The following is a 27,781-nucleotide window of genomic DNA, read 5'->3' on the forward strand; positions in this document are numbered from 1 at the left end:
TGCTATTGAAAATAAGTTTTTATGATTCAGGTTGTTTTCATTTCTCTCGTCGTTAGTAAGGAAATCAATTTTCTTTTCTTTTCCTTTCTTTTTAATCAATAAAAATTTTCAAGTTTTAATTTTATTTTATCCAAGTTTGGTTTTGGATATTTTTATGAAAATTTATAAAATTCATTTCCCCCCACCCCCTAGATATACTAATGATGGTACTATACAATAATAATATCTTGAGTAGTGCTAAATGGCAAGACACTTTTATGGCATGAATTGGCAAGACACGGCGAAATGACCAGATAGCCCTTAGGTGACAAAACTACTTGTGGTTTTCCTCCAAAATAGAAAACCACTCTTTGACTTTTTCTTTCGTATTTTCTCTCTCTCTTACTTTACTCATTTTTTTCTTTACTTCACTCATTAGTTTTATTTTATTTTGTTGTTAGATTTATATTATTTTATTTTGTTGACATGTACCATAACTAATAGTATTATCCGATTATTGATTATGCTTATATAATCGCATTCAACTGACTTGTATTTGTGAGAGAGCATAACTCATATAATACTATATCTATTACATATATTTCATCATAATGATTCGATTTATAATAGTGAAAAATCTTCAATTTTTGTGAAACAATTCAAATATAAACTTTTACAATCATATTTACCAAAGTAATATAAAATTTAAAATTATTTAAGTACTAATAGACATTGATTTTTTAGGATAAATTTTTACATTCTATTATTTTATTAATAAATGGTCCGTAATGATTTTACGTATAACCCTCTTCAAAACTGAAAAAAAATGTTCTCTTTGTTAGTATTCATGTGTTTCTCTTTATAATAATCAAATTTTATTGCATTTACTTCGTAGTTTAATTTATAGTTTTATTTTGATAATGTTGATAGTGCTTTTTCTTGTTGATATGACTCGTAATCGTATTGAAAGTTGTTCCAAAAATCAGATCATTTAATGAAGTGGATTGTGTAATTGTCTAAGCATTCGTTCCAAAAGCTACTACTTGAGAGGAGCCTCATCGTCTCCTCTTTTCATTACTTCATCCGTTTTTATAATGAAAGATTTATCTTCTAAGCTAATTTAATGACAAAAAAATACTTGTAATAATATAGTTCGAACAATATATTATGTGTGAAGTTTTAATTATATCTTTATAAATAAATAAATAATTTTATATAACTATTTTTAATAATATAAATAATCAATATCGAGATAAAAAATAATATCAAAATGTTAGAAATAGAATGAGTCCGACAAATTTTTTTTTGGATTTCATATTTTTCATGAATAAAGTTATTTAAGTGGAAGTATAAAATTTGGAAGAATTGTTAGAAAAGAAACTGAAGTAAAAAAAGTAAGAAAGAGAAAAAGAAAACGTTAAAAGGTAAAGAGAGTAAAGATGTTTGGCCATTTGAAATGGATCCACTTGGCAGAATATAAATGGGCCTCATACAATTTTTATCTGTCACATCATATTTGTGCCTCATGGATATTTCAAAAGTTGTGGTTTTAAAAGTATTAAAAGTGATTTTATTTTTGAGGGTAATTTAGGTGTACGAAATAAATGAATTTACCTAAACACCCTTAACTTTTCATCAAAATTACGAAAATACTTTGACTTTTGTTGCTCGTGTCATTTCGTGTCAAAAATCTGTCTTGCCAATTCTATTTTCCGTAATATCTTAGATACTACTCCCTCCGTCCCTATTTACTTGTCCATATTTCCTTTTTTGGTTGTCCCTATTTAGTTGTCCATTTTGACAAATCNATCTGTCTTGCCAATTATATTTTCCGTAATATCTTAGATACTACTCTTTAGATATTTCCAATCAACGCAATGCACTTTTTTCCATATGTAAAGGACCCAAAAAGCAAAAACAAAAATATCTTCTTTACTCACCGAATCTTCTAGAACACAAACTGCATTTCCCACTATGTCCACGTCAGCAGCCAACGCCGTGGCCGGAGAAATCGCTGGTTCCGACGACGGTATTTTAGAAACTCCGTTCCTAGACTCGGAACGTTGTAACATCCTCCAGAGTATAGCGGAGGAAGGAGGCTACGCATACGCAACCATGACGTCGCTCGCGGCGGCCGGAGATATACGAGCGGCGGAGGCGGCGAAGGAGATGGCGTGGGAACAGTTACATTCAGGTCCATGGCATTCGGTTGTGCCTATATGGAGAGATGCGTATTCAATGGCGTGTATGCATTTGGCGAAACTTCATTATGCTAATGGTGAGTTTAATCAGGCGATTAAAGCTTTAGATATGGGGATTATTATGGGAGGAATGATGCTTAGGGATGAATTGAATCTCGCGATTCGAAAGACGTCGGAGAAGGAGAAAGCACGGAGTGATCTCGGAGAAAAAGGTGAATCCGAGATTAAATTTGTTTCTCAAGAAATTAACGTGGCGGAGGTGAGGTTCGTCCCTCGCAATTTACGATTTGTTGTATTGTTCAGCTCTCTATTAAGCTTTGTTTGAACAAAAAAAGATGTGATTTTGATAGTAATCATTTAATAATTTGTTTGTGTGGATTTGACTTGAAACGAACTTTAAGAAATAAAGGACCTTCTGAATTTTGCTCGTCTTAAATTAAAGATATGTAGAATTATCAAAATGTCACTTAATCTTGTGGTCTTAAACGTTTCGAAAGCTAAAATTAAAAAGTTTGCCAACAAAGAAAAGAGGCAAAGTAAGAATTTTGATACTTATGGTTTTGAATGTCATTTAGTTGTGTGCTTATAAAAGCTTAATGGTATATTCTTTAGCATTTTTTAGAGTTAAATTGTTTCTAAACGTAGAAAAGATCATTCTTTTTGGAACTGAACAAAACATTGGGAAGGAGGGTGATTTGTTTTTTTGATAACTGAGAAATCTTCGAGGGCCAGTAGGCCATGGTTCAAAATTTGGTGGACAGGTTTTAGTTAACATGTGATGTGTGCGGTGTGCCTAATCCACACATCACAAACTGAGCTCTTACCACTAGACGAAAGTCCGTGAAATGGGGGGAGAAATTGTGACTATTTTAAGTCTTTTTACAATTAACTGAACTTGAGAAATGTCAATAGTTTCGATCAAGTCTTTTTTTTTTAAGAAGTGCATTGCAAATTCTTGTATGACTTTGCTCCGTCTGTGTTGTATTTTCTTCTTTTGGGAAATAAGCTAATGGAGGAACTGATATATTAGAATTGGAAGCTAGCTCATATTATTGCTGGTTTTAAATGTGGAATAAGATCAAATTGAAATCAAAGAAGAAGAAGCAGTTCGTTTGTATACTTGTTAAGCAGGATAAAAGAAAAGATAAATGTTTGTCTGTAGTTCTCTTAACTCTGTACTCAAGGATTCATATGTCTTCTTAGTAGAGTTTCAGTTTTTCTCATTCCCTTTCAATGAACTACCATAAAAATTGTTCATTTCTATTTTATTATCTCCCTGTTCACTTCTTCAGTCAGTGTTAATCCCCCTCTTCATGTTTTGTGCTATGTGGTATGATATGAATGAACAACTGTTGAGCGGTGAAGGAAGTACTAAGATTCTTTCCTTGCTTAAGCTTAGGAATAAACACGATGAGGAACTCTAGGTTTGTTAATCTACTTTCTGAGTCTTTTTTGGTCAAGGAATCTACTTTCTGAATCTTACTAACGAGATGTTTTAAAACTAGAAATGTTTTATAGTTTCACATCCATTTTAGCTAATTGTAGGATAAAGCATCCATTTTTGCAATCCAGTTTTGCATTTTGTAATTAATGGGTTTCGGTAATTCATTGAATGCCACAATGAAGGAGTACGATCCTCTTTAAATCCTTGATTGTACCTATTTTTGTCTAGTAGGTTGGAAAACCTCTTTAAATCATCAGTTATAGCATTTTTGTCAATTTGTTCCAGCTGTCTGTTGAAAAAATTGAATGCATTTTACCAATTATATCAATGAATACATGTTTTCTAGGTGCGCTCATCAGTGAGTGCTCTAAGCTTTCACATAGTTGAGGTGGTCTAGCATTTACTTGAGTGCTAATTGTGTATTTGAGATGAGAAGTGTAGTTATTTATCTTTTGTTTTGACTTTGCAGGTGCAGCAGTCGCTACCTATTAAGTCTCTGTCTTGTAAGTTAGTAGGGAAAAGGCCAGCCTTATCGTTGGAGGCATTCCTGAGAGACCATTATTTATCAGGAACTCCGGTGGTAATCAGAGATTCCATGGATCACTGGCCTGCTAAGAGTAAGTGGAATGACATGAATTATCTTAGAAGGGTTGCTGGCTTCCGTACAGTCCCCGTTGAGGTGATTACATTTACCACTGAACTCTATATCTGTTGCATATTCCAACATTAAATTGATCAGCAGATTTCTAACCATATCCAGAAGATAAGTCCTCTTTAAAGCAAATGACAAGAATGCAAGTCCCTTCTTTTTGAAATGTATAAAGAGAATGTATTCGTATAGCCAGTGGCAGACCCAAGATTTTCGTTCAGGGGGTTCGAAAAATAAAAGTATAAACGTGTAAATAAGCCTTTAGAAATGGAAACCTTGAATTCTTTTGGGTTTAAAACCAAACTTTTAGCACATTTTTTAAAGTAAAAAAAAAAAAAAAAAAACTTGAAAAACAGAATTGAAAATTAAAAAAAAAACTAAAAAAAACTGAAACTGAATAAGAAAAAAAGAAAACGCTTTCACTGGGATTCGAACCGATGACGTACAACTTAATTTTAGGGTACTTGCCACTGCACCATCAGTTTCTCTTTGTTATTGAGGGGGTTCAAAATGTATATATCTACAGAAATACAGAAAATTTACCTTATATATACTAGGTAATTTTTTGCCGAGGGGATTCGGGTGAACCCCCTGGATACCACGTGGGTCCGCCCCTGCGTATAGCATGTGAAAAGAGAATCAACGAGCTCAGGGCTTAGTTTTCACAATATTGTTACCCGAGTCCAAATTTATAGCTAGCTTTCCATGTTCTCAGTGGAATATGATATAAATGTTTCATATTAAAAGGGTGTCTCTTGTGTGCTATGTCAACTCTAATGCAATCAATGCATGAATTCGCTCAAAACTTGATATCGACTTAAGCCATTTTCCAGGTTGGAAAGAACTATTTGTGCCCAGAATGGAAGCAAGAGCTGATCACATTCTCTGAATTTCTTGAGAGAACTCGATCCAATGATACTACCTCTGTGGAAACTACGTACTTAGCTCAGCATCAATTATTTGATCAGGTATAATTTTTCCTCTACATTTATTTCTGTATATTTGTGTAAACACTTTTACCTTGAACTTATTTTTTTGGAATTAGTGGCTTAGCTCTGTAGCTAAATGACAGATACAAGAGCTGCGGCAAGATATTGTTATTCCTGATTATTGTTTTACTGGAGGTGGGGAAATCAGGTCGCTTAATGCTTGGTTTGGTCCAGCCCGGACTGTGACGCCTTTGCATCATGATCCTCACCATAATATACTTGCTCAGGTACTACATACAGCCAAATAGCATACATATTTTTACAATAAGCTTCCTGAGTTTAACAAAAAGTAAATCAGGTTGAACCATAGGTGATTGCTTTGATTGATTATTTTTTAGGGGGGAAAATTTCTGCTATTGTGTGCATGTTGATATGTTTCATTTTTATTTCTTGTGATCTTCTGCATTTCAATTTACAGGTTGTTGGCAAAAAGTATGTACGGCTTTACTCAGCGTCACTTTCGGATGAGCTTCACCCACATAGTGAAACCATGCTTAGCAATTCCAGCCAGGTATATGCTTCTCCATTATTTTTAATTGCAGTTCACCAGAATTATTATTTCAACGGTCTGTTGTTCAGTATTTTTAGCCTTAGTTAGTTGTTACCAACTCCATTTATGCTAGTGTCTTTGGTTTACTCGGTATAGTATTTAAAAGAAGATTTGAAAATGTTGGTTGTTAGTAATAAGTACTACTCATGTGTCGTGTTTTATGATGGTATTTGGCTAAACACGGAGTTTTAAGATGTTTATTTGACTTGCATATCAGAAAGAGTAGATTGGTGATGGTTGAAAGGTTCATATTAAAGTTTGTGTAGTTTATATACTACTAATTCTTCCTAAAAAGCTATAAATCTTATATAGAGATGACACTGTAACAAACATTTGACAATGTTCCAACATAGGAAGTGTCATCAATTGGGAAACAGGGAGCTGATCCAACCTATTGCCTCTCTATCTCCACGGGTAGGGTTAAGGTTTGCGTATACTCTACCCTCCTTAGACCCCACTTGTGGGATTTCACTGGGTATGTTGTTGTTGTTGGAGATGATCCAACCTATTGACTAGTGTTCTCAGAGAGCAGGACAAAGGAAAAGTCCTCCTGAAAAATGGGTTCCACAGAACATATGTAGTTTTATGAAACTGATTTTTCTTTTTAGGTTATTGAAATTTTGGGATGGCTGAAAAGGGAGGTCCAACTATACTTCTAGGACAGAGTGAATAGTGAATACTGTATCTTCTAGGGAAAAAGTAACCGATTTCTCTTTCCATTTTAACTCTGCTGCACATAACTGCACACGACAACACATATCAGGGTAGAAGAGAACTATTATATGCATCTCAAGGTTCTGCTTCTCTTACATATCTGAGGGTTCCACTTATATTATCGTACCTCTCTTTGATGAAACTTACGATATCGTTTTTCCCTTCCAATTGTATGGTTGTTGCTTACTTTAGATGGTTGATATCACCCACAGCTTTTCGTCTGAACACACTTGAAATCTTGTTTGAAGGTTGATCTAGACAACATTGACGAGAAAGAGTTCCCAAATATATTAGACCTGGAATTCCAGGACTGTATTTTAGAGGAAGGTGAGATGCTTTACATTCCCCCTAAGTGGTGGCACTACGTCCGCTCTCTCACGACAAGCTTTTCAGTTAGCTTTTGGTGGAGTGATGCTGAAAAATTAGACGACTGATCGGTCTCGTCTCGTGTATACAAAGGAACCAGTTCAACCATCATTCTTCTGCAGATAGCAATGTGGACTTCACCACTACTAATACATTAACTGTCATTGTCCAGTGTGATTGTTTCAGCTCCAAGTAGCCTTGTTGTCTTTGAGACTTTGATGATATGATTTTTTCAAAGAGTGGCAATCTTGCTTTATTACTTGAAGGTTTGTCTGATCATTATCATGAATTTGGTAAATAAGGTGAAAATGAAATTTTTTCTTATTTGGAACTGATGTATAGTTATTGTTGTAGGATTTCGCAAGATGAAATGATAGAAAGGTTCAAAATTGTTGGTTTCACGAGTCTCATACCTTTACTGTCGTTTTTTTTATCTATCTAAACTATCGGTCTTTTGGATTAAAACACATTTTGATGCTAAGTTGGCCAAATATTGTGCTCACTCGACAACAAGTGTCCACAAAAAAAATGATAGTTTGAAACACATGCACTATCAGTCCTTTTTGGTTGTTGGAGTTTTTAGATTAGATTATAAAATAGAAATTTAATATTATCTTATCTTAATTCGTATGTATTAGTCCATGAATTTTTAAAATATGACTGACCAATTTATTTGACTCCAAATTTTGTGGGTCATTCATGATGATCTAGTGAATGATGCACATTACTTTTATAAGATTATGCCATTATTTTTTTAAGTTTTGAGGTAGCGGAATAGAAATTCATGATTATTTATGTTTTGCGTGTGCATTAGTCTATAAAATTTCTAAAATTTGTTTGATTGGCTCCATTTTATTCCAAATTGGTGGGGCAATTCATGACAACCTAGTGAGCGATACACGTTACTTTAGTAGGATCAACGTCACTTTTTTTTTTGAAGTTTTGGGATCTTGAAATATAAATTCAAGATTTTTTAATCTTTTCGTGTGTATTAGTTCATGATTTTCTTGAAATATGATTGATTGATTCCATTTGAATCCAAAATTTGTGGGTCATTGGAAATTATCTATTGAACATTATTCATTGTTTTCCAAGGGCTGATATTTTTTTTATAAGATTTTTGGATCACAAGATAATAATTCAGAATTATCTTAACTTTTCGAGTGTGTTAGGTCATTAATTTTCCAAAATATGACTAGCTGACTCTATTTGATCCAAATTTTATTGGTCCATTTGCGACAACCTAGTGAATGATACTCGTTACCTTTACATGATCGATATCACTTTTTTAGAATTTTGAGATCACGAAACAAAAAAATTGAATTATCTAAACTTTTCAGGTAATGTCTGGCTGACCCATTTTACCCCAAAATTTGTGGGTTTATTACAATCAATGAAAGATACTCATTGTTTTTAAAGGACTTACATTGCTAACTTTGAATGGTTCGAACCATGAAACATTATCACAATTTTTTTTGTGTGTATATTAGTCCACAAATTTTCTAAAATATGATTGATAAACTCTATTTTACCACAAAATTTGTGGGTATATTTGTGACGATTTAGTAAACGATATATCTTTGCCTTTGTAAGAACGATGTTACTTTTTTGAGTTTCAAGTTCATGAAATTGAATATCATAATTATCTCAACTTTTTATGTATATTAATTCAATTTTAAAATTGTAATATAATATAATATAATTTAATGCAATTAATTTTTCTGAATTAGTCAAATTGATTTTTAAAAGAGAAAAAGTAATACTTATTTTGAGAAGAAAGAAAATGTTTGATGGTCCAATGATTGTAAAAATTTATTTACACATAATATTTACATCAAATTAATAATATATATTTTCACATATTTTCTTTGTTTAGTTTTACTTGTCATAATTTTTTTTTTGAGGGTCAAATATGAACTTTTAACCAATATTTCATCGAATTCACCTAATTAAATTAATTCTCAAAAAATCAATTATTTTAAAAACGATATAAAGAACTTTTACCATTTAATCATAATTAATTAACATACATTCTCATTTCATCAAATCGAGATGATAAAATTAATATGATTCAATATAAACACTCGATGAACTCTGCAATATCACACATGTAAAGACAAAAAGCTTCTATAGGAACTCAATATATCAATTAATATAATCCAATAAAGACAAGATTTCAATAGCCATCTTTCATTCTCCATTCCTCTTTCCACCATGGAAGGTGAAAAAGGTCACATAGTTCTCTTCCCTTTCATGGCACAAGGTCATATAATCCCTTTCTTAGCTTTAGCTTCAAAATTTACCCAAAAGGGTTACCAAATCACTTTCATAAACACACCATTAAACATCAAGAAACTCAAATCTTCATCAAAAAACCATTCAATTCACTTTCTTGAAATACCCTTTAACAGTACTGAACATAATCTTCCACCAGATGCTGAAATCACTGATTCTTTACCTTATAATCTTGCCCTTAAACTTCTTCAAGTATCCCCTTCACTTGAATCTAACTTCAGAAACATTCTTACTAATCTTGTTAACCTAAAGATTGGATTTTTCAAGAAACCCCCAATTTGTGTTGTGTCAGATTTCTTTTTTGGATGGTCAGCTAAGGTAACTCATGAATTTGGTATTTTACATTCTATTTTTGTTGGTGCTGGTGGTTTTGGATTAGCTTGTTATTACTCTATGTGGATTAATTTACCTCATAAACATACTGATAATCTTGAGTTTATACTACCTGATTTTCAAGAAGCTGGAAAATTTCATGTTACACAGTTGTCACCTAGTCTTGCTATAGCTGATGGAAATGATGATTACTCAGTTTTTCAGATGAAAAATCTTCCACTTTGGAAAAACTCAGATGGGGTTTTGTTTAATACAGTTGAGGAGTTTGATAATAGTGGATTGATGTATTTTAGAAGGAAGTTATGTATACCTGTTTGGGCAATAGGACCAATACTTTATCAAGAAAATGATACTAAAACTCCTAGGAAAGAATCAGGTATTCCTTTAGTAAAATGTAAAGAATGGTTAGATAATAAGGATGAAAAATCAGTTCTTTACATATGTTTTGGTTCACAAAACACAATTTCGCCGTCACAAATGATGCAACTAGCAAAAGCATTAGATGGGGTTGAAGTAAACTTCATTTGGGTGATTAGACCACCTTTAGGATTTGATGTAAATGCTGATTTCAAACCAGAAGAATGGTTACCAGAAGGGTTTATTGAAAGAAATCAAGAAAATGAACAAAGAGGACTAGTAGTGGTTAATTGGGCACCACAAGTTGAAATCTTGGCTCATGAATCAATAGGTTCATTTTTGAGTAATTGTGGTTGGAATTCAGTTCTTGAATCATTGATTAATGGGGTTCCATTAATTGGATGGCCAATGGCAGCTGATCAGTTTTTTAATGCTAAGTTTTTGGTTGAAGAAATTGGTGTTTGTGTTGAAATGGCTAGAGGGACTACATTTGATGTAAGTTATGGGGATGTAATTGAAAAGATTGAGTTAGTTATGGATAGTGAAAGTGAAAAGGGGAAAAGATTGAGGGGTAAAGCTTGTGAAGTTAAAGAAATGATTAAAGATGCTACTAGAGATGAAGATGATTACAAAGGATCTTCTATTAGAGCTATGGATGAATTTTTTAATTTGATGATGAAAGAAAGGATTGGCTCACAATAATTGACTTTTTTTTTTTTGGTTAATAATAAAGAAAGAGAAATCTAGAAGAAAAGTTCAACCTCTTTCTTTATCTTTCATATATGTATATAATTATCTTTTTTTTTTTGGATTTTTCAATTCTTCTCTACTTTTGAAAAAGAAATGATCAAGGTTGCAGTGGGATGGATGAGATTGTATCATCTTTATTCAGGAGTTTCGAGTTCAACTATTCAAGTCTTGGACATGTGAAAATCTTAGTAGGGAGTGTTTCTCTCTTAAATGAGCTTTGTGTGGCACGGACTCTAATTAATCGTGACTTCATTGTGGATATCGAACACTAGATTAGAGTTTTCCTACTACATGAATATTGATTAGTCAGAACTTCAAAGCGAATATCAAATGCCGGATGAGAAATCAAAAGAAAATTTCCATTATGATAAATGAAAAAGAAAATTTGTGAATAATGAGATGACTTGTAATTGGTTTTAAGAGTGTGTTGGAGTTGAGCTTGTAACAATATATTGAGTTCATTTTTAAGTTATAGGTTTCTATTCTTGGGATAACTTTTAAGTTCCAACTACAATTATTGAAAATTTTCCATGGATTTCTTAATGTTTTTTTTAAAGAAATTTTTGAGAAATGAGATATAACACAATGTCTACGTATAGTACAACAATTATTACCAAACTTATTTTCTAGTTAATTCCGCATATACAAGCTCGTTTTTATTATTGATTTTAAGCTTAAATAAAGGAGGACCACATGAAAACGCTCTTTAGTGGAGCTTTTTGTACCAAGAAACTATCGACTTGGCTTGGTAGGTGGGAAGTAACTCCAAAGATCACTGATTAGTCGAATGGGTCCATTTCTTTGATCTATCATTGAGTTAATTTCTTGAATGTTTACCCATATTTTAAAATTACCTACTAAAATCACTTTTGTTTCTTTTAATGACATGTCAATCTACGTAAAACTAGTAAAATTCAAGATGATAGTAATTTTCCTAGAACTAGAAGAAGAAATATTAGTGAATACACGTTGAACCAATATTGAATCTCACCAATCAATTACCAAAAATAAAATAAAAATACACTCAATAATTTCTCAGCAGAAATAATGAATTTGTATGTAAATAACATAATAATTGTACCTAATTTTGGTGAATCAAATTTATTGTCACTGAGAGTAAAAATTTATACATACGCTATATGATAATATGAATTACATATCTCAAACAAAACAATATGCCTCAACACCCCCCCCCACCCCCCCCACCAACAACCCCTCAAAAAAATAGAAAAAATATATTATATATTGCTTATGTGACATTTTTTTGCTTATTTCAAACTTCTTAATTTTGTTCATGTGTATGAACATAAAATCACATTTAAAAACTACGTAAAATAATATACCAATTAATAATTTAAAGGGCATATAAAAGTTATAATAAAAAAAACAACTCGTTTGACTCTTGAAATTCGAACATCGTAACATAAGTTGGTACAAAAGGAGCAAGTAATGTTGCCTTGACATGTGAGAGCTTTCATCAATGTTGTGAAAAACCATGTGAAAAATAAGACTCAATTATTAAAAAAGAAAAGATTGATATGTGCATTAAAACTATTGTTTACAGTCAGACCTATTTTTATCCACTATTATATGTTACACTATAAGTTTTCCAACTGGGACTATAAAAAATTATATATATATAAAAAATGTGGGACTATAAAGGAAGCCTAAATATATACAACTTAACTATTCTAACAATATTCATAATAACCCTTTTAACAATGATGCTAAATACTGATTCGTTTCAATTTATATGAACCTATTTAACTGAGTTTAGAGTTAAAGAAACACTTGTTATCGGACACCGGGTAAAACCCAAACCAGGAACAACAAGTCCTAGTACAAAAGTGAAGGAAAATGTGTTACCTGACTTCTCATGTCCTCTTTTTGTAAGGGGTAATCAATCATAGGTAATGCAGATTAGTTCAATATTCATCATCATAACCATAGTGTTGATCATAGTCATATCCTCCAACATCCTCATCGTAACGCATATCCTCATCATACTGCACAAATGGTTCTTCATAAATCTCGTCTTCTTCCAGAAAATTTTTGCTGCTCTCGTTATGATTTGTTGAATCATCCACATTTCGACTCTTCTTTGGGTTCTGTAGAATTTCCTATATTAATAACATGATCAAGAGTTAAACATCTTTTATCGAGATGAGAGCAACAAATGCTTTAGATTTGTGTAATTTGTCCTGGTAGATGTTCAAAATTTCAGGGTGCTCTCGGAATTCTCATCTACTTGAGATCCCTACCGGGTGTTGGAGTGATTTCGAGGTTGTGGGTCTTTTTATAATCCTCCAATGTTAATAATAGGGAAACCAAGGAGCTGAACTAAGATCAGGTCTAATCCGAGGTGGAGAGGCACAATGCAAGTTATAGGTTCGGTAGAATTCAACAACTTTGGCTCAAACCATGTATCCATGTTAAGAAATTCATTTAATATGTACAGATAGTCTATTCAGAGCCCAATAAACTATAGATTCAGTATCCGCTGAATGGAATAGAACAATTTATATTGGAATTCTAAAGAAATTTTGGAGTAGGAGAAGCACGTACAGAATCATCAAAAAGCTTTTCGAGCAGATCATAGTTGATCTTAGTGCATAGCCTCTGCATCACATGATATAAAGCAAGGTAAGATACAAACAACACAACCGATAGATCTGATAGATATTGTTTCATGCAAAAGAGGAAGATATACCATGCAATGCAAACATAATACAAAGAGGAAAAGAAATGATTTAAGACCAACGGGAAGAAACCAAAATTCTTCTATGTATTTTACGTAGTTACATATTCCTACAGGTAAACTGGACTTGCAAGCTCATTTGTAATCCTTATAATCATCCAAATTTAGGCAAAATGTGACAGATAAATTGAATCTGAGGAAAACCTTGACTCAACAATAATAATAGGGACATGCAGGAACATTCATCAAGACTACGACACTCGTGGAAAAGGTAAGAAACTTCCATAACACAGAGATCCCTATGAACAGAGTGGTAAAGATTGTAAATTTCTTTTCCTCTATCATACACATACCTTTCTAGTTAACATTTGCTTTGTTGCTTCAAAAGGGGTTTTAGCAGGACCAGAATTTTTCAGTTCTGCAGCCCTTTTCTGTCGTTTTTCCTGTATATCACAAAGCAAAGTGTAAGTTAACTCCAGGAGATCTCTAGAGCAGCTATTGCGTATGAAAAATTTCACATGCATATGCTATTCTTGTGGTAAGTAACTAAAGGAAGAGAAAACATGTTGTAGTCAGTCGATGTTGTATGTTTATTTCCTTCCAGAAGACCCACATGATTTCTAGTGGAAAACTATACATTGCCTACAGTTGTGATTGTTTAGTTCAAATCGATTTTGAAGAAATTGATCTGAATTTGAAATTACCAACCTAAGTCTTCAGGCAAAGATATATTACCTTGTGAATGCAAAGTTGGAAGACATAAACAGTATGCATGGACTTGAGACGCATCGGAAGGAGAATGTTGAAAATGAAGCTAGAATCATCAAGAGCGAATGAAGATACGAAAAGAAACTCAAAATTAAGAGGGAGTATCATAAATATACTTGTGAAATATTCTAGAATTACTAAATGCATTTTGGTGTTATCCATGCGACTTTAGGATATTTTATGTGATTAGGTGCATAACCATTATATTATCTAGGTGCATGACCTTTTTTATTAGTTAGATGACTTTTATGTTATTATTGTGGCTAAGTTCATAGTGTGTATATGAAAATATTTAGTAGAAGTACCTCTTAGCACCGATAGAAAGAGCCGCTCGTAATGTTGTTATATAAGAAGTTTATCATTATACTTAGTGAACCTCATGTTTATCACCCTTTTCCATCCTCGTTGTACCTTACCGTATTTTATATGAAGAAACTAGCTAATACAACACTATGAAACTAAAAGGATCCCTTATTTTCCTCACACTTGAAACTCGGAAACAATCTCAAAAGTTTAACCACTAAAAGAGATTGAATGTTTATGTCTCATTTTCGATCATTGTACCCAAGCCTTGAGTCCTTAGAAATATAAGAGAAAACCGCAAGTCATTTTTCAAGTTTGTTGTGCTTAAATATATTAACGAACATCAACTTCTTCACAACCATAGACATCAATAAAGTTACCTTTCTCTAAGGTTTCTTGGTTCCTCAATATGACATCAGTTTTCACCAGGTAACAAACTCAAGATAAGTTCAGAGTACAACCTTTCTTGATTCTGCAACATTATTAGCAGCAGCAGCAGCAAGCCTTCGTGCATTTTGCACATCCTCTGAACAGTTAGCTAAAATGAACTCGTCAGCCTTCTTTGCAGCTAATGCAGCTGCTTCATTAGCTGCTTTTTCCTATAAATATTGATCAGCAAGCTAACTCAGAAGAATGAAGGGAAAGATATGTGAAGAAGTGAGTGCAGACTACTGTTTTTGTGATGAGAAAAGTTGCCGTGAAGATGGACCAAAGGAAGCAAAAGTGTAGCAAAACACTCATTGCTTAACCACAGTCAACATAGTAGAAGAGACCAAAGAATCACCAAAAAACCATAATTAAGAAAAACAAAAACAAATTGATCTAACACAACAAGACCTCTATTATAACTGCTAAGCGCTAGTAGTAATCTCATGAACCAACAGCATATTCATTCAAGTACTTGTTAATATATTTATAAATCCTAAGGCCACTATAGGACCTTGTGATGTACATTCTAACAACATGGTGATTTGAAAAGAAATTAACTGAGTCACCTCATATTCCGGGTTCATTTTTTCCCAAATGATCTTCTTACAGCGCTTCGCCTCCTCATCGAGAAGATAAATGTCAATCTGACAGAAATGCCGGCACAGAGTATCAGCCACGGCAGGTTAGTGAAGCAGGAAATACATGCCCAAATATTGCACAACTAAATCCAGTTGCCACAGGTATACATTCTGTTGAAGCAGAATAGTTTTACATATATTTACTAACAAACTGTTTTTCTTTTTCTGACCAAGTAAATGTATTCTCATTCATAAACATGCCAAACTGACTGTATACAACCTGTTATAATACTGTAAAGAATGGATAGTGGGCCTAACTCAAACCTCACAAGCTAGCTTAGGAGGTGAGAATTTCTCAAATCTTATATTAAAGAGTTCACTCATCCCTTCACAACCCCTCACACCCAGGGCTGGACATCTGGAGCATGAGCAGTTTAATATGAGGTCCAATATCGACTAGAATTGGGATGGGTCCTGATCTAATACCATGTAAAGAATGGATCTTGAGCATAACTCAATCCCAAAAGTTAGCTCAAGAGGTGAGGATAGCCCGCCATATTAAAGAGACCACCCATCCTTGACCGGTGTGGGACTTTTCACAAATACAAAGTTCACTTATTACGGATGATGCTTCTTTCCAAGCAAAGGATGAAAATTAGGGTCAGCTAGTATCATAATGTCATTTGCTAATTATCATGCGATGAGGTATGGCAGGATGAAATCCGTCTTAATCACAGCTTTTGCACTAGGCCAACATAGATTTTTTAATAAAACTTTCAAGGATCATGACCAGTGGAGTTACCCCCTACTAAATGAAAACCAACATAGAAGAAGTAGCACACCTCTACGTCATCAATATCAGGGAAGTTCCCTGATTCATCATGATCATCAGGACCCATACAATCCATGTCATGTACTGTATCATGAGTCATGTTATGCTCAGCTTTAGCCACTGAGAATTCCCCTGCATCTGGGAGAAAAGCAACTTACTCTATGGTTTTGATCCAGAACTCTCTCCCAACATTCTAATTCCAGAAGAAAACAAACATTTACCTATTTGCTCAGACCCTGATATCTGCACATTTTTACTCCCGGTCACACTCTGGGTGTTCCCTTCCTGTTCATGCTGATCATCAACCAAAAGAAAACAAAAAGAGAATACATGAGAGGCACTATTCTGAGAGCAAAAAAAAAGGCCGCATATTTCCAGTAAACACCAATTAGATTCAAGATTTTGGCAATAGCCTAAGGAAAGACTTCTCAAAAAGAAATCACAAAAAAGGGCTGGATACTATTCTCTATTCTGAAGTATCATTCAATTGAAACTCATTTTATTCTGAAGTATTGTCAGGATCACTGAAATAAACAATAATTATAGTACGATAAAACGGCTTTAAATTAAAAGTCGATCATCATCATACATTTAAGTGGCAGGAAAATGAACATTTGCCGTTCCTTGAAGAGGTGGTAAGGATACATTAGGGAAGTATTAGAGCTCGTCTTAAATTTTGTAAGAGAAAGCTTAGGAAACACATAATTTATCTTTCTGCAGGTTAAACTCTGTTTAGCAGGATGCAACCTCATATTTAGGAATTTCATCCAAAGAAAATCTAGAGTCTAAGCAGAAATCGTCTTCTCCCTACACTTTCTCTATTATCTTATAGATGCCAATTCTTTTCTTCAAATGTATCCTTCCATCTTGAGACTTTAACCTGACTTGTGTCCTTTCCAACAGTCAAAAGCATTCTTGAAAGCATAAAATGCTACTTTACAACTACAAGGTAATAATGCTTTTGGATAAGTAGCAGCTCCAATGAGTACCTCAGTGACATTGTTCTCCACCTGATTGGACATGGAAAATTTTGGATCCTCAGCAGCTTTTTTTGCCACTAATCTTCCCCTCTCAGCATCTTGGAAGGCAGGAGGTTCAGATCCTCCATCAAGCCCACCCGAAAGTGTTACAAACTGCAAACACATTCATGAGCATTACATATGATTATACTACTGAAAACTTAAAAAGGCCAGGGTACCAAGTAATTACATCACTGTAACAACTTTCACAAAGACCATGAGCAAAGGGCAGCTCCACACTTTCTTTGTGTTCACATAGCACTTCTGTGATCCCAGATCCTTTTGATCCCGAACAAAATTGTTGGGCCAGCCTCTCTTCTTTCTCAAGCTCCTGGGCTCTTGTATTGAACTCCTCAATCTAGATGCAAGTTAGAAGTAGAAGTATGAAACTCGGAAAGGAAATTTTTGGCTAACAAGCCATCACCAGAGGCAACTTGCATCAAACTCAAATATTAATGTATAAAGTGAAAAGGAGGGAGTTAAGATTTTAGATTCCCAGACAAATTTGTTTTGACTCTCAACAATAATATATATGTCATCAAGCACATCAGGCTCATAAAAATAGCACATCACTAGGCATAGGATGATTTCTCCTGAACACGAGCATAAATTTCCCTGAAGCCCGAGGCGCCCAGCCCATGGACAAGTTCTTTTTAAGATTCCACTAGTTGACCAAGAGGGGAAAAAAAGGAGGAGTCAAAGACAGGTGAAATTAAAATCTTTCCAAAGTGCAGGTATTGAGTGGCTTCATGACATACTAGAATCTGGTTATACTGTGACAGCTGTAGACCAGATGAGATCTTTCATTTGCTCTTTTTTGGGGTCTTTTGTTAAGAAAGAATATGCATCTCCTGTACTAGATGTGTATGCAATCCATAAGTTTTACGATATTGGTTCCAGCATGGGTGCCAAATTACGTAATACGCCTTGTCCATGAACAGGAGTAAGCACCTCACAATACTACATTACTTTTTAAGACTAATTTAATAGCTGGTTTCCCTCCCAACAAAAATGAAAAGACCTGCAGACATGCTTAAATACATGCACGTGAAGCTTTTCAAACAGAGAATAAAGTATCAGTAGTGGTCATCCTACCAGCTTTTGGTACATACCGTTAAGCTCCCAGATTCTGTGTTTTCAAATTCAATCAAACGCTTGGTCAATGTTGCTTCACAAATATGTACAACTTTAATCTGTTGACCAAAAGAATAAACAAAATAGGAAAGGAAATATCATGTTCCTTGTGCTATGTGACCATAAAAAATAAATGTGAGAGTCGTACAAGTGTTTGTACTACATAGGCTTGAACATAAAATAAGTAAAGAAAGTATAACAAGAACAGTTGTCAAGTCCAATGTCAAGAAGAAGTCCAAATCTGTGACCAAGAAAGAAGTAGTCCTCGAAAACTAGCTAAAATGCGTAAGAGATTCACAAAGCAGAATAAAACTTTTTTTTATATGAAGTAAGATGTTTCATGAGAAGGCATCAAGCAGATGCAAAGCTTACAAAAGAGAATTAGGTCAAGCCAGATACATAAAAGACTAGGAAACCTTACTTTCACACACATTATCATACTTTCAGATGCACATAAGTTGTAAGCGGAATACTTACATCATGAAGCATGTCTATAAAGAAATCTAAATTCTGACCATCAATATAAAGAAAATCTAGAACGACCACTTACAATTTCTGATTTAGAACGATTCAGTCCATGCGAAAGAGCAGCAATGTATAGTGCAGCTCCACATACCCCACTTGGCTTTCTCCCTGTCTATAGACAATTTATGGATTTGTGCAAAAATGTAGTGATTCTTATTAGTTCCATTGAATTATTCCAGTAACTTCTACATAAATTATATGCAAAGAAAATCATGTATAACCTGCATCCAATCACGCTTCATGCTGGCCACAATGAGAAGTGCAGTTCTAGAAACATTTGGCTCCCTTCCCCCAAATAAACCTACATTATAAATTGATAGTCTTCACTGATGAACTTCAACAAGCTAACAGCAAAATTATATTGACTGAAAGAGAATAAAAATAAATACAGAAAGGAAAGCGAAAAGTAGAATGAAAGGCAACATAGTAAGTAAGGTGTAATTGCAAAGGTACTCCACAGGTACAACAAATAAGTTTTTGGATGGAACAGGAAGGAAAACAAAAAGAATAGAGTTCTTTTGCACATACCAATAAACTAAAGAGCGGCACATTACTGTGCAGGAAAATTGAGGTAACATGCACTTTACATATGAAAATAAGCTATCAGATGAGAAGAACATGAGAGGAATGAAATGAGGTCTGCCTCATCTTTATTTTTGATATCCTGCTACATCAAATGTCACATTGATCATTGCCCAACGTTTTTGATAAAAGACCATTGTTTCCTTCCCTAGAGCGTTATCACCTACATACTACTTGAAAAATCATATTAGTTCATTCTCTTCAAGTAGCAGTAGGAGCCACCGTCTACCTCTGAGATTTTTTTTGACAAATTCTGCTCTTTAAATGCGTTCATTCTTCCATCCTCCAAGTATAATGACACATGAAATCATGGTGTATAACACCTTTGTTTGCCGAGAACTGCAGCTTGTAATGACAATTTTCGTATTGAACAGTTTAAAGCATGCAATTAAATGGCTTTTTGCTATACTTCCAGAACGCGTGATTAGATAGTCATGTTCTGACATCGGATGGTAATATACACATCTTTTTTTATTCTGAACTTCCCCTTTCACAATTGCAGTGTGTTATATACCATCTACGAAAGCTTACACACACCTTGTAATATCTAATAAATTATATCATTCATCAATCACATGCTGCTCAATCCCTAAATGAGTTACATCAGCTAGATGAATCATCTACATTCATTCCATTCTATTTGGGCAACATTCATTTTAATACTAAATAATTGTCTTTTAAGCCAAATTAGAGGTTCTCAGAATCTCCTACATATTCCTACACTGACCAATAGATCTTCTTCTCTATGTGTTGCTTGCACCTTCTGTTGAATGTGATTTCAAAGTTAGTCCAATCTAGTATTGCAACACATTTATTCATAACATTTGTAATCCGACCACATTCATTTTGTGGATATGTATATAATCCTGGTCCCGCTACTAACAGTTAAGAACATTACATATTACTCTTACTAACTCTGACATGAAAAGTCATTAATTCTCTGCAAACCTAATACCAGACACTTTAGTGGTTCTCATATTTAATAGTATGAATTTGGTTTGAGTCTTCCAAGTTCCAACAAGCCACTAAGTCTTCGATTTGGACTAAGGACGCTAAATCTGCCCAAACCACAACACTAACAGCTCTAGTCTACAAAGGAGTTTAGATATAAACGGTTTATAATAAAAAGGACTAAGATTTGCCAGACAGTGGCCTAAACAGAGTCCATTTCCCACCAAACATAGTGGAGGACGTCCTCCTGGCTGCTTCTATGATGAGTTGCAGAAAGAACAGCGGGGCTTCCCATATCAAAGAGATGAACCTCAACTGCTATAAAGTGCATTTCTCACCCACGTATCAACAATGGTGTGTTTTCTATAACGCGCACTTCATTAGTGCTAATCTAAAATACTTTTACTCTTAATTGAGATATTCTGCTACTTAAATTATGCAATATCATTGGCCCAAAAAAAATAAAAGAGGGGGGGGGGGGGGGGGGGGNCTTGCCAGAACAGGCAGAAAAGCCATGCTTGCAGACTAAAATCTTATGGATCAAGATTTTTGAGCTTCTCACAATAGAAATCCAAAATGTGATCAAGAGATAAAGTGGAAAGGAAAAAGTATATAAACTTTCACCACGATGTTGGTACCTAGGGCAAGGTGGTCAACAAAGAAGCAAGGATTAAAAATAACCAGCAAATCAAATCTAGATAAATACTTACGATCAGTGAATCGATGAATGAAAAGGCTAGGATCCACAGGTTTTTGAATAAATTGGTGATCTACAATGCTTAGAAGTTTGCAAAGCTGCAAGAACACAGCACCTAAAATATACCTGTGTTTCATAAGAGAAAAAGGTTGAACAGGCTTCAATTACCATGATAAAGCTAGTGATTAGGTAAATGGTTTCCTAAACTGCCCAACTTCAGGTATAACCCTTCATGTATGGCAAAAATACAATAAGACCTCCTATATTAGAATATTTTTCTAGATTTTTAAGGAGACAACGTATTGACAAACCTCCAGAATAGGAATCTGCCAATAAAGATTTAATAATTTGTGAAGTCAACAGGGCCACCTAGATTTTTCTGATAGGAAAAAGGAACTCATAGATGTAGAGAGAAGAGGTATTGCAGCAAAGGAGAAAATTCTCAAATACAAATGCCTAAATATACTAAAATGATATGCTATTCAATCACACTGAAGATTAGTCAAGAGCACGTCGTGGGAAGGGTAGTAAAGCATATTACCTAGTAACTTTCTTTTTTTTGAAATTGGTAACATGTTATATTCATCAGCACCCTAAAACATATTACCTAGTAACTTTCTCAAAGGTCAGCTCTTCTTCTGTCCTAAATTTCCTTCCCACACAAAAGAAGATATTATAACACCTTTATCTTTCTCAAATCCAACATCAAATACTACTCCACATAAGGCTGCTTTCATTTCTAGTTGAACGTGAAGCAAGCTTAGTCTAATTTACTCTAACCACACAAGATTCACATGTAAGATCTGTTTCACGATATATATATATAACTACAAGAAGGATCTAAGGGGTAAATTGAATATCACAACACTAAGCAGGGTGACAAGAACTCCTGACCTTAAGGGCAATCATTTAGTTTTTGCTCAAGATTATTGATCCAAAGTGTTACATCAAAAGAAGAATGAAAGAGAATGAGTTTTAAGATTTTTTGTAGAAATAGGCTCACTTACACATTTATCCTCAAGTACTCGGAAAAGTCAATGAGTAGGAATGGCTTTTTGCTTTCCCTGCAAGAAAAGTTAACATAAGGATATCCCAATTTGTCACTAATAAAGTCACTTGGACTAAGAAAAATTACACTAAAAGATTGAATGAAAACTATAATTGTCCTAATTACTCTTTTGATACATGTATTAATGACAAACTTTGTTGCTTTGGTATCCCTCTGTGCTGCATAATATAGTGGGTAGTTTCATCCACAATTTTTGTTGATAAGTAATCATAGATTTTATAAATGCTTGCACTAAACTAGTGCGAGAAAATATAACTACAGATTGTGCAGATCCCCCATTGTATTTTAAAAATTGCATCAACATCTTGTACAATAACCAGGTTGCACCAAAAAGCTAGCAAAATTTATAATGTATCATTTTAGCCCCTGTTAAATATGGAAAAACATATACTATGTAAAGATGTAAAGATTCTCAAATCCCCTTAATATGGAGATTAAAAGATTTTGTGAGAATATAATTGTCTTCTTTATTTCCTTATTTGTATTTCTTGTAAACGTTATTTAGACCCCACAGCTTGATGCAATAATCAAGCATTCCTGAATGCTCTTCTTCTGTTCTCATTTTTCATATGGTATCCGAGCTAAATTTTAGTCCCTTCTCTTCTTTCTCATTTTTCACATGGTGTCAGTGGTTTTGCTCTCTAACCACTGATGCATGGCTGACATAATATACGTCTACTTGTCAACTTCTTAAGCGTCATTACATGTTATCCCACTTCTTTTTTTCTCTTATGGATCGTTTGGTAGGAGGGATAAGGGATAAGGATAACTAATCCCAAGATTAATTTTAAGATGAGTTTATCCCATGTTTGGCTGGATAAAATCGTGGGATAACTCATCCCGAGATTGTAGTGTTATTTTTATCCCACACTGAGGGTGGAATAACAATCCTTGGATAACTAATCCCAGGAAAATTAATCCCGGTATAACTTGTTCCCAACCAAACGAGCCCTTAGAGAGCAGAAATATGCTGAAAAATAAAATCATAAAACACAATCTCTCACCTACAAACAATGTAAACACAAGCAGCCTCAACTTGCTCTTTCCTACGTCCCCTTGTGAAATTCCTCTCAACTGCTATCTGAAAGTAATATATTCAGCCATAGAATGATATCATGCTAGTAGTATGCATAAGCCATAAAGAATCATACCCTATAGAAGGCCAAAGCTGGATGAGCTATTGAATCACCACCATCAATTCCTAATGCACTCATCACACTCTCTATACCCTTTTTTGCTGCAGGAAGAGGAGTAAATAAATGTTATCAGAAAGACCCTCATACTTTAAAATTATATTAATATCAAAGAGCGATTTAGTATATTCTGAAACCAAATTGGTGCTACGTAGGCACATAGCTTGTGCACCTTGAGAAACATATCAGGATAAAGTGGTCAGCAATCAACAAGAACAAAAAATTTAGTTCATTTGCATATTCTGCTTTTTTTTTACTCGATTACTATATTTATGCTAAGAAAATGGAGTTGCAACTTTGCTAAACTCCAAAAGCCAGCTCAGGAGTGAGAATTGCCCAAAACTATATAAGGAGCAATAGTCCATTTTCTCAAATATCTAACAACCTCTCGCGCCCCCATGTAAATTAACTAGAGAGTGGACAGCATAACATGGGGACCATCATTGGATAGACCAAGAAGAGGAATGATTTTGGCTCTGATACCATGCAAGAAATGGACTTTGGGCCTAACACAACCCCAAAAACTAGTTCATGAGTGAAGATTGTTCAAGACCATATAAGACAATAACTCATTCTCTCAACCAATGTGGGAAAAATCTAACAATTTACATATTCTATCACTATCATCATTTGGGGCTCATTTTTTAACCATAAACATAAAAAGAAATAAAAATTGAGAAAACAACATTCATATATCCTTCACATAAATTTAAAATAGGAACATTTCCTGGAAGCTGGAAGTTATGTTGTAGATGAAAGGTTAACCTGATACTTATATAAAAGGTTGATGGGCACTTATTGACTTTGACACAAAATAGAGCGGATATACTTCAATGCCTATATTGACAATGAACAGCACAAGCACCTTTTTTTTAGGAAACTAAATTCAAAAGCTCCCAGTAGACAAAGATATTGAATAAATCATGGGTACATTTAGGATGTTAGTGATTCGGACCAAATTTGAAACAAAGCAAATGCAACTGTACTCTAGGAAGCCATAACAACTTTTATTGAAAATCGAGAACTCAGTCAACAAATTTTTTTGTTTTCCCTAATAGAAACAAACATCGAGTCATCATTTAGCTGAAAAAAGAATGATAGATTTATATAAATAGGTACAAGGAGCATAACGTCTCTTATTACATTATGGAAGGGGTGCTATGCTACCGATGAGGTTTGAATCCTACATCAGTGATCAAAAAGTCATTGTGAGAAAACAACAATCAAAGGTACATAGATACCTTCACGTAGTGTTCTTTCTCGTGAAGTTGAATAGACACTTTGGACAGAACCCACAATCTTTCCTGCCAATTGGCTCTGCAAATGATTTAAGTTAGTCTTGATACAACACAAATTGAATACCATACTTAACAACTTACAAGTTACAAGACACCACATATATAGCTTGTTCAATAACTGCACCTTAAACTAAGCTTGTCCTGTTAGTTTGATTTTAGTATTATTTCTCTCCTCAATTGAGCATATATTTGAAAAAATAAAATTATTGACAAAAGCACGTTAATATTAAAATAAATAAAAAGAAGTACATCAATATTAAAAGCAAAGTCATTCTTCACACTAAAACATGCACAGATGTACAAAAGCATGCAAGATGGCAAAATGGATGATCATCTTCTCATGGCATTGTCTAAATAGCTTCTATTCCCTCTTCCAATTTCTCCCCCACCCACAAATATATGTTTGGGATGACAGTCCATTTGCCTCTCAACTGAAGTGTCACAAAGTGTCTAAGACATAATTTTTCTTATCTTTTTGATATGTAAACCCCGCCACGAAATATCCGACTCAGGAGCCACGTGGTGGTTTTTTCCAATTTGTCTCTTTGTAACTCAAACCCCACCTCATGGTTGGAGGTGATTGGCCTTTTACTAGGCTATTACTCCCTGATCACATCACAGTAATATTATTAAAGAACTCTACATCAAGTATAAAACTTATTTCCACCATGTGTATTTTCTTGCTTTGCACCTTAAAAACTCCTTTAATAAAAATGACATTAAGACTGATTAACACACCGTCCAAACTGGAAAGGATCTCAATCCATTCAAAACTAGATATGATTGAATTTGAAGACAAAACAAACTATCCAAAATATCGATCTCATATGTATTAAGAAGAATATGAAATAACGAACGAACCTGTCCGGCAGCATCCTTGACAAAAGTAGGGTCGCTTAAAATATTGTCTTCATCAAGAACTCTTCCACATAAGGGACAACATCTATAATGTAATGAAATGAAGCATCTTAGAGTAAGACGCACACACACACACATATATATACAAATGAAGCCTCTTAAACGAATGAAGAAAATATATAAACTAAAATGAACCAGAGGAGTATTATAATACAGAAGAAAGAACAAGATTGGGAGATGAAGCTCTCACATTTTGCCATCCGCATAATCGGGTTGACTGATGTTTTTTGCACAATAACCGCAATATACCATGCTTGAAGTAACCTGAATCAACTAAAGAGAATATCCCATCTTGTAAAAAATTGTTGAAAGTTGCATAGAATTCTAACTTTAACAGTCTGCAATATACATTTTTGCAAATAATTCTACGTACACAACAATAACAACGTACTCAACGTAGTCCCACAAGTGGGGGCTAGGAATACCACATATGATGATTTAGAAAAAAAGAAGAAGACGCTGTAAATTTATTCAATATTCTTCTATCTGTTGGGATTTGACAGTCCTAAGTTTGGCTCACTTGAATCAGAGTCAAAAGTGAGTGAAGTGCTTGACAAACTTTGGTATCATTAGTGAATATACTAAACATGGTTATTTTGTCAACAATCCATCGACTTAAAAGAACGAAATCAACGACAGCACTTCATCCATTACATAATCCATAATGATCCAATTAGAAGTGGTTAAAATGAGAATAGATGTAAACATAGCTACTAGAAGCACAAGGGGTTTTCCTTTTCATATATATAATCCATAATGATCCAAGTAGTTCATATATATAAACTACTTCTTTTTATTCGTTTTCATATATTTTCTGATCTATTTGAAGAAGCCACTTTATTTCCCTATACAGCTTGTTTGGATGGGTTTTACCTATTGTATTGCACTGTATTGTTACTTTCCAATGTTTTGATTGTCACTCAAAATTTTACTTTATCATATTGTCACATCCGTCATTATGTAACAATGAAAAGTACAATTTTATGTAATGATCAAATTGGTGTAAGTTTTTTTCTCATCTTGATCACATCCGTCATTATGTAACAATGAAAAGTACAATTTTATGAAATGATCGAATTGGTGTAAGTTTTTTTCTCATCTTGATCTTACTTATTATTTAATAATCTTATTATGCACTCGGACACTCCAAAAATATTAATGCACTCGTGTCGAATCCTCAGTATCCAAGACGGTGCACACAACGTAAAACCCATGTTCCTATGCAATAGCTCGCAAACCACACAGGAGAGGTAACCCCCGCATTAGGCAAACCCGGTGCGACAGACTTGACTCAAAAGGCAAACCACTTGCTTTCGCTGGCAAGGGATTTCAAACTTGAGACCTCCAACATGAAAGTCCCAAGCCCAAACCACTAGGCCATCCCAAAGGATCACTTTCTACTTTTTCTTTAATCAATTTAAAAATAGAATTAAGTCATCAATTATGAGGAGGTATACACATGAGAAACTAAAAACAAAGTAAGTAGGGTCACACATATACACTGCTTATTGGGATACACAACAGCAGTACAAAACAAATATAAAAGGCCAATTCTGACACAGCAACAACATATCCAGTGTAATTCCGCAATTGGAGTCTGAGCGAGTCTGAGCTCAACTAAAATAAAAAGAACAATTCAAAGCAGCATTGCAAAGAAACAAGACAGGCAAAATAACACAATACAAAGCAGATAGTAATAAACACCAAAGACAAAAAAAAAAAAAAAAAACTTAAAAATCACTTTTTTTTTATCAGCAATCAAAGATCAAAAATCATATTTTGAACAAATTGCTACACAAATACAACAGTCAAACATATGAAAAATTGAAAGAACGAAACAAAAAAGGAGAGGAAGAGTACCGACCAGTTAGTTTGGCCGGCGCCGGCGACGGAAAAAGATCGAGATGTTAAACCCTAATTTTTTTCAAAAATTATGTCTTTATAATGAGATTCGAAACCTCGTCAATTAGTCGTAACTCCAAACTCTTACAACAATGAGAACCACTTACTCCAACACTTATCTTTGTTGTAGTGCTTGCAGCCAATTTTATACATTTAGGGGCAGTTTGGTTACGGTATAAGAGGACATATTATTTATTTATTAGGTTGAAAAGTCAACATGATTTATATTATATTTGGTTGATATGTTTTAAATATTGT

At 34.0% G+C, this 27,781-nt stretch overlaps 3 protein-coding genes across 7 annotated transcripts; 2 read left to right on the forward strand and 1 right to left on the reverse strand.

Annotated features, from left to right (window-relative positions):
* The first annotated feature begins 1,868 nt into the window (after positions 1-1,868).
* On the forward strand, positions 1,869-7,287 carry LOC125867236 (lysine-specific demethylase JMJ30). Of its 2 annotated transcripts, XM_049547667.1 has the most exons (7): positions 1,920-2,439; positions 4,094-4,303; positions 5,107-5,241; positions 5,346-5,489; positions 5,681-5,773; positions 6,775-6,853; positions 6,920-7,287. In XM_049547667.1, exons 1-7 carry the CDS (start codon positions 1,954-1,956, stop codon positions 6,958-6,960), a joined length of 1,188 nt encoding a protein of 395 aa, XP_049403624.1. In that variant the 5' UTR covers positions 1,920-1,953; the 3' UTR covers positions 6,961-7,287. The 2 variants fall into 2 exon arrangements, with proteins under 2 accessions (XP_049403616.1, XP_049403624.1); XM_049547659.1 differs by having other exon boundaries at positions 1,869-2,439; positions 6,775-7,284.
* Positions 7,288-9,057: 1,770 nt separating this feature from the next.
* On the forward strand, positions 9,058-10,838 carry LOC125853402 (UDP-glycosyltransferase 92A1-like). Its single transcript, XM_049533083.1, has one exon. The coding sequence runs from the start codon at positions 9,107-9,109 to the stop codon at positions 10,577-10,579; it is 1,473 nt and encodes a 490-aa protein (XP_049389040.1). The 5' UTR covers positions 9,058-9,106; the 3' UTR covers positions 10,580-10,838.
* A 1,418-nt stretch (positions 10,839-12,256) lies between these two features.
* On the reverse strand, positions 12,257-27,608 carry LOC125853772 (transcription factor IIIB 60 kDa subunit-like). 4 transcript variants are annotated; one of them, XM_049533519.1, is made up of 20 exons: positions 27,486-27,592; positions 25,812-25,894; positions 25,565-25,646; positions 24,647-24,722; positions 23,364-23,449; positions 23,217-23,293; positions 22,151-22,207; positions 21,157-21,269; positions 19,135-19,214; positions 18,939-19,025; positions 18,367-18,447; positions 17,445-17,612; positions 17,225-17,368; positions 16,457-16,529; positions 16,246-16,319; positions 15,392-15,469; positions 14,858-14,995; positions 13,679-13,768; positions 13,193-13,246; positions 12,257-12,747 (listed from the first exon to the last, which is right to left on the reverse strand). In XM_049533519.1, exons 2-20 carry the CDS (start codon positions 25,871-25,873, stop codon positions 12,553-12,555), a joined length of 1,815 nt encoding a protein of 604 aa, XP_049389476.1. In that variant the 5' UTR covers positions 25,874-25,894; positions 27,486-27,592; the 3' UTR covers positions 12,257-12,552. The 4 variants fall into 4 exon arrangements, with proteins under 4 accessions (XP_049389476.1, XP_049389475.1, XP_049389474.1 ...); XM_049533518.1 differs by having other exon boundaries at positions 16,246-16,367; XM_049533517.1 differs by having other exon boundaries at positions 12,258-12,747; positions 16,246-16,373; positions 25,812-25,885; positions 27,486-27,608.
* Between the last annotated feature and the right edge of the window lie 173 nt (positions 27,609-27,781).

Source organism: Solanum stenotomum, chromosome 1 (assembly GCF_019186545.1).
Source record: "Solanum stenotomum isolate F172 chromosome 1, ASM1918654v1, whole genome shotgun sequence".
NCBI classification, from domain to species: Eukaryota; Viridiplantae; Streptophyta; class Magnoliopsida; order Solanales; family Solanaceae; genus Solanum; species Solanum stenotomum.

What these genes read in the sequence shown, in the direction of transcription:
- LOC125853402 (XM_049533083.1), top strand. Translation starts at nt 9,107, where the DNA reads ATGGAAGGTGAAAAAGGTCACATAGTTCTCTTCCCTTTCATGGCACAA.
- LOC125867236 (XM_049547659.1), top strand. Translation starts at nt 1,954, where the DNA reads ATGTCCACGTCAGCAGCCAACGCCGTGGCCGGAGAAATCGCTGGTTCC. An exon ending in TCCGTACAGTCCCCGTTGAG is followed by an intron (nt 4,304 to 5,106) that starts GTGATTACATTT and finishes GCCATTTTCCAG; the next exon opens with GTTGGAAAGAACTATTTGTG. An exon ending in AGCATCAATTATTTGATCAG is followed by an intron (nt 5,242 to 5,345) that starts GTATAATTTTTC and finishes GCTAAATGACAG; the next exon opens with ATACAAGAGCTGCGGCAAGA.
- LOC125853772 (XM_049533517.1), bottom strand. Translation starts at nt 25,873, where the DNA reads ATGGTATATTGCGGTTATTGTGCAAAAAACATCAGTCAACCCGATTAT. An exon ending in CAGAATCTGGGAGCTTAACG is followed by an intron (nt 17,613 to 18,366) that starts GTATGTACCAAA and finishes ACTTGCATCTAG; the next exon opens with ATTGAGGAGTTCAATACAAG. An exon ending in GTGAAAGTTGTTACAGTGAT is followed by an intron (nt 17,369 to 17,444) that starts GTAATTACTTGG and finishes ATGTGTTTGCAG; the next exon opens with TTTGTAACACTTTCGGGTGG.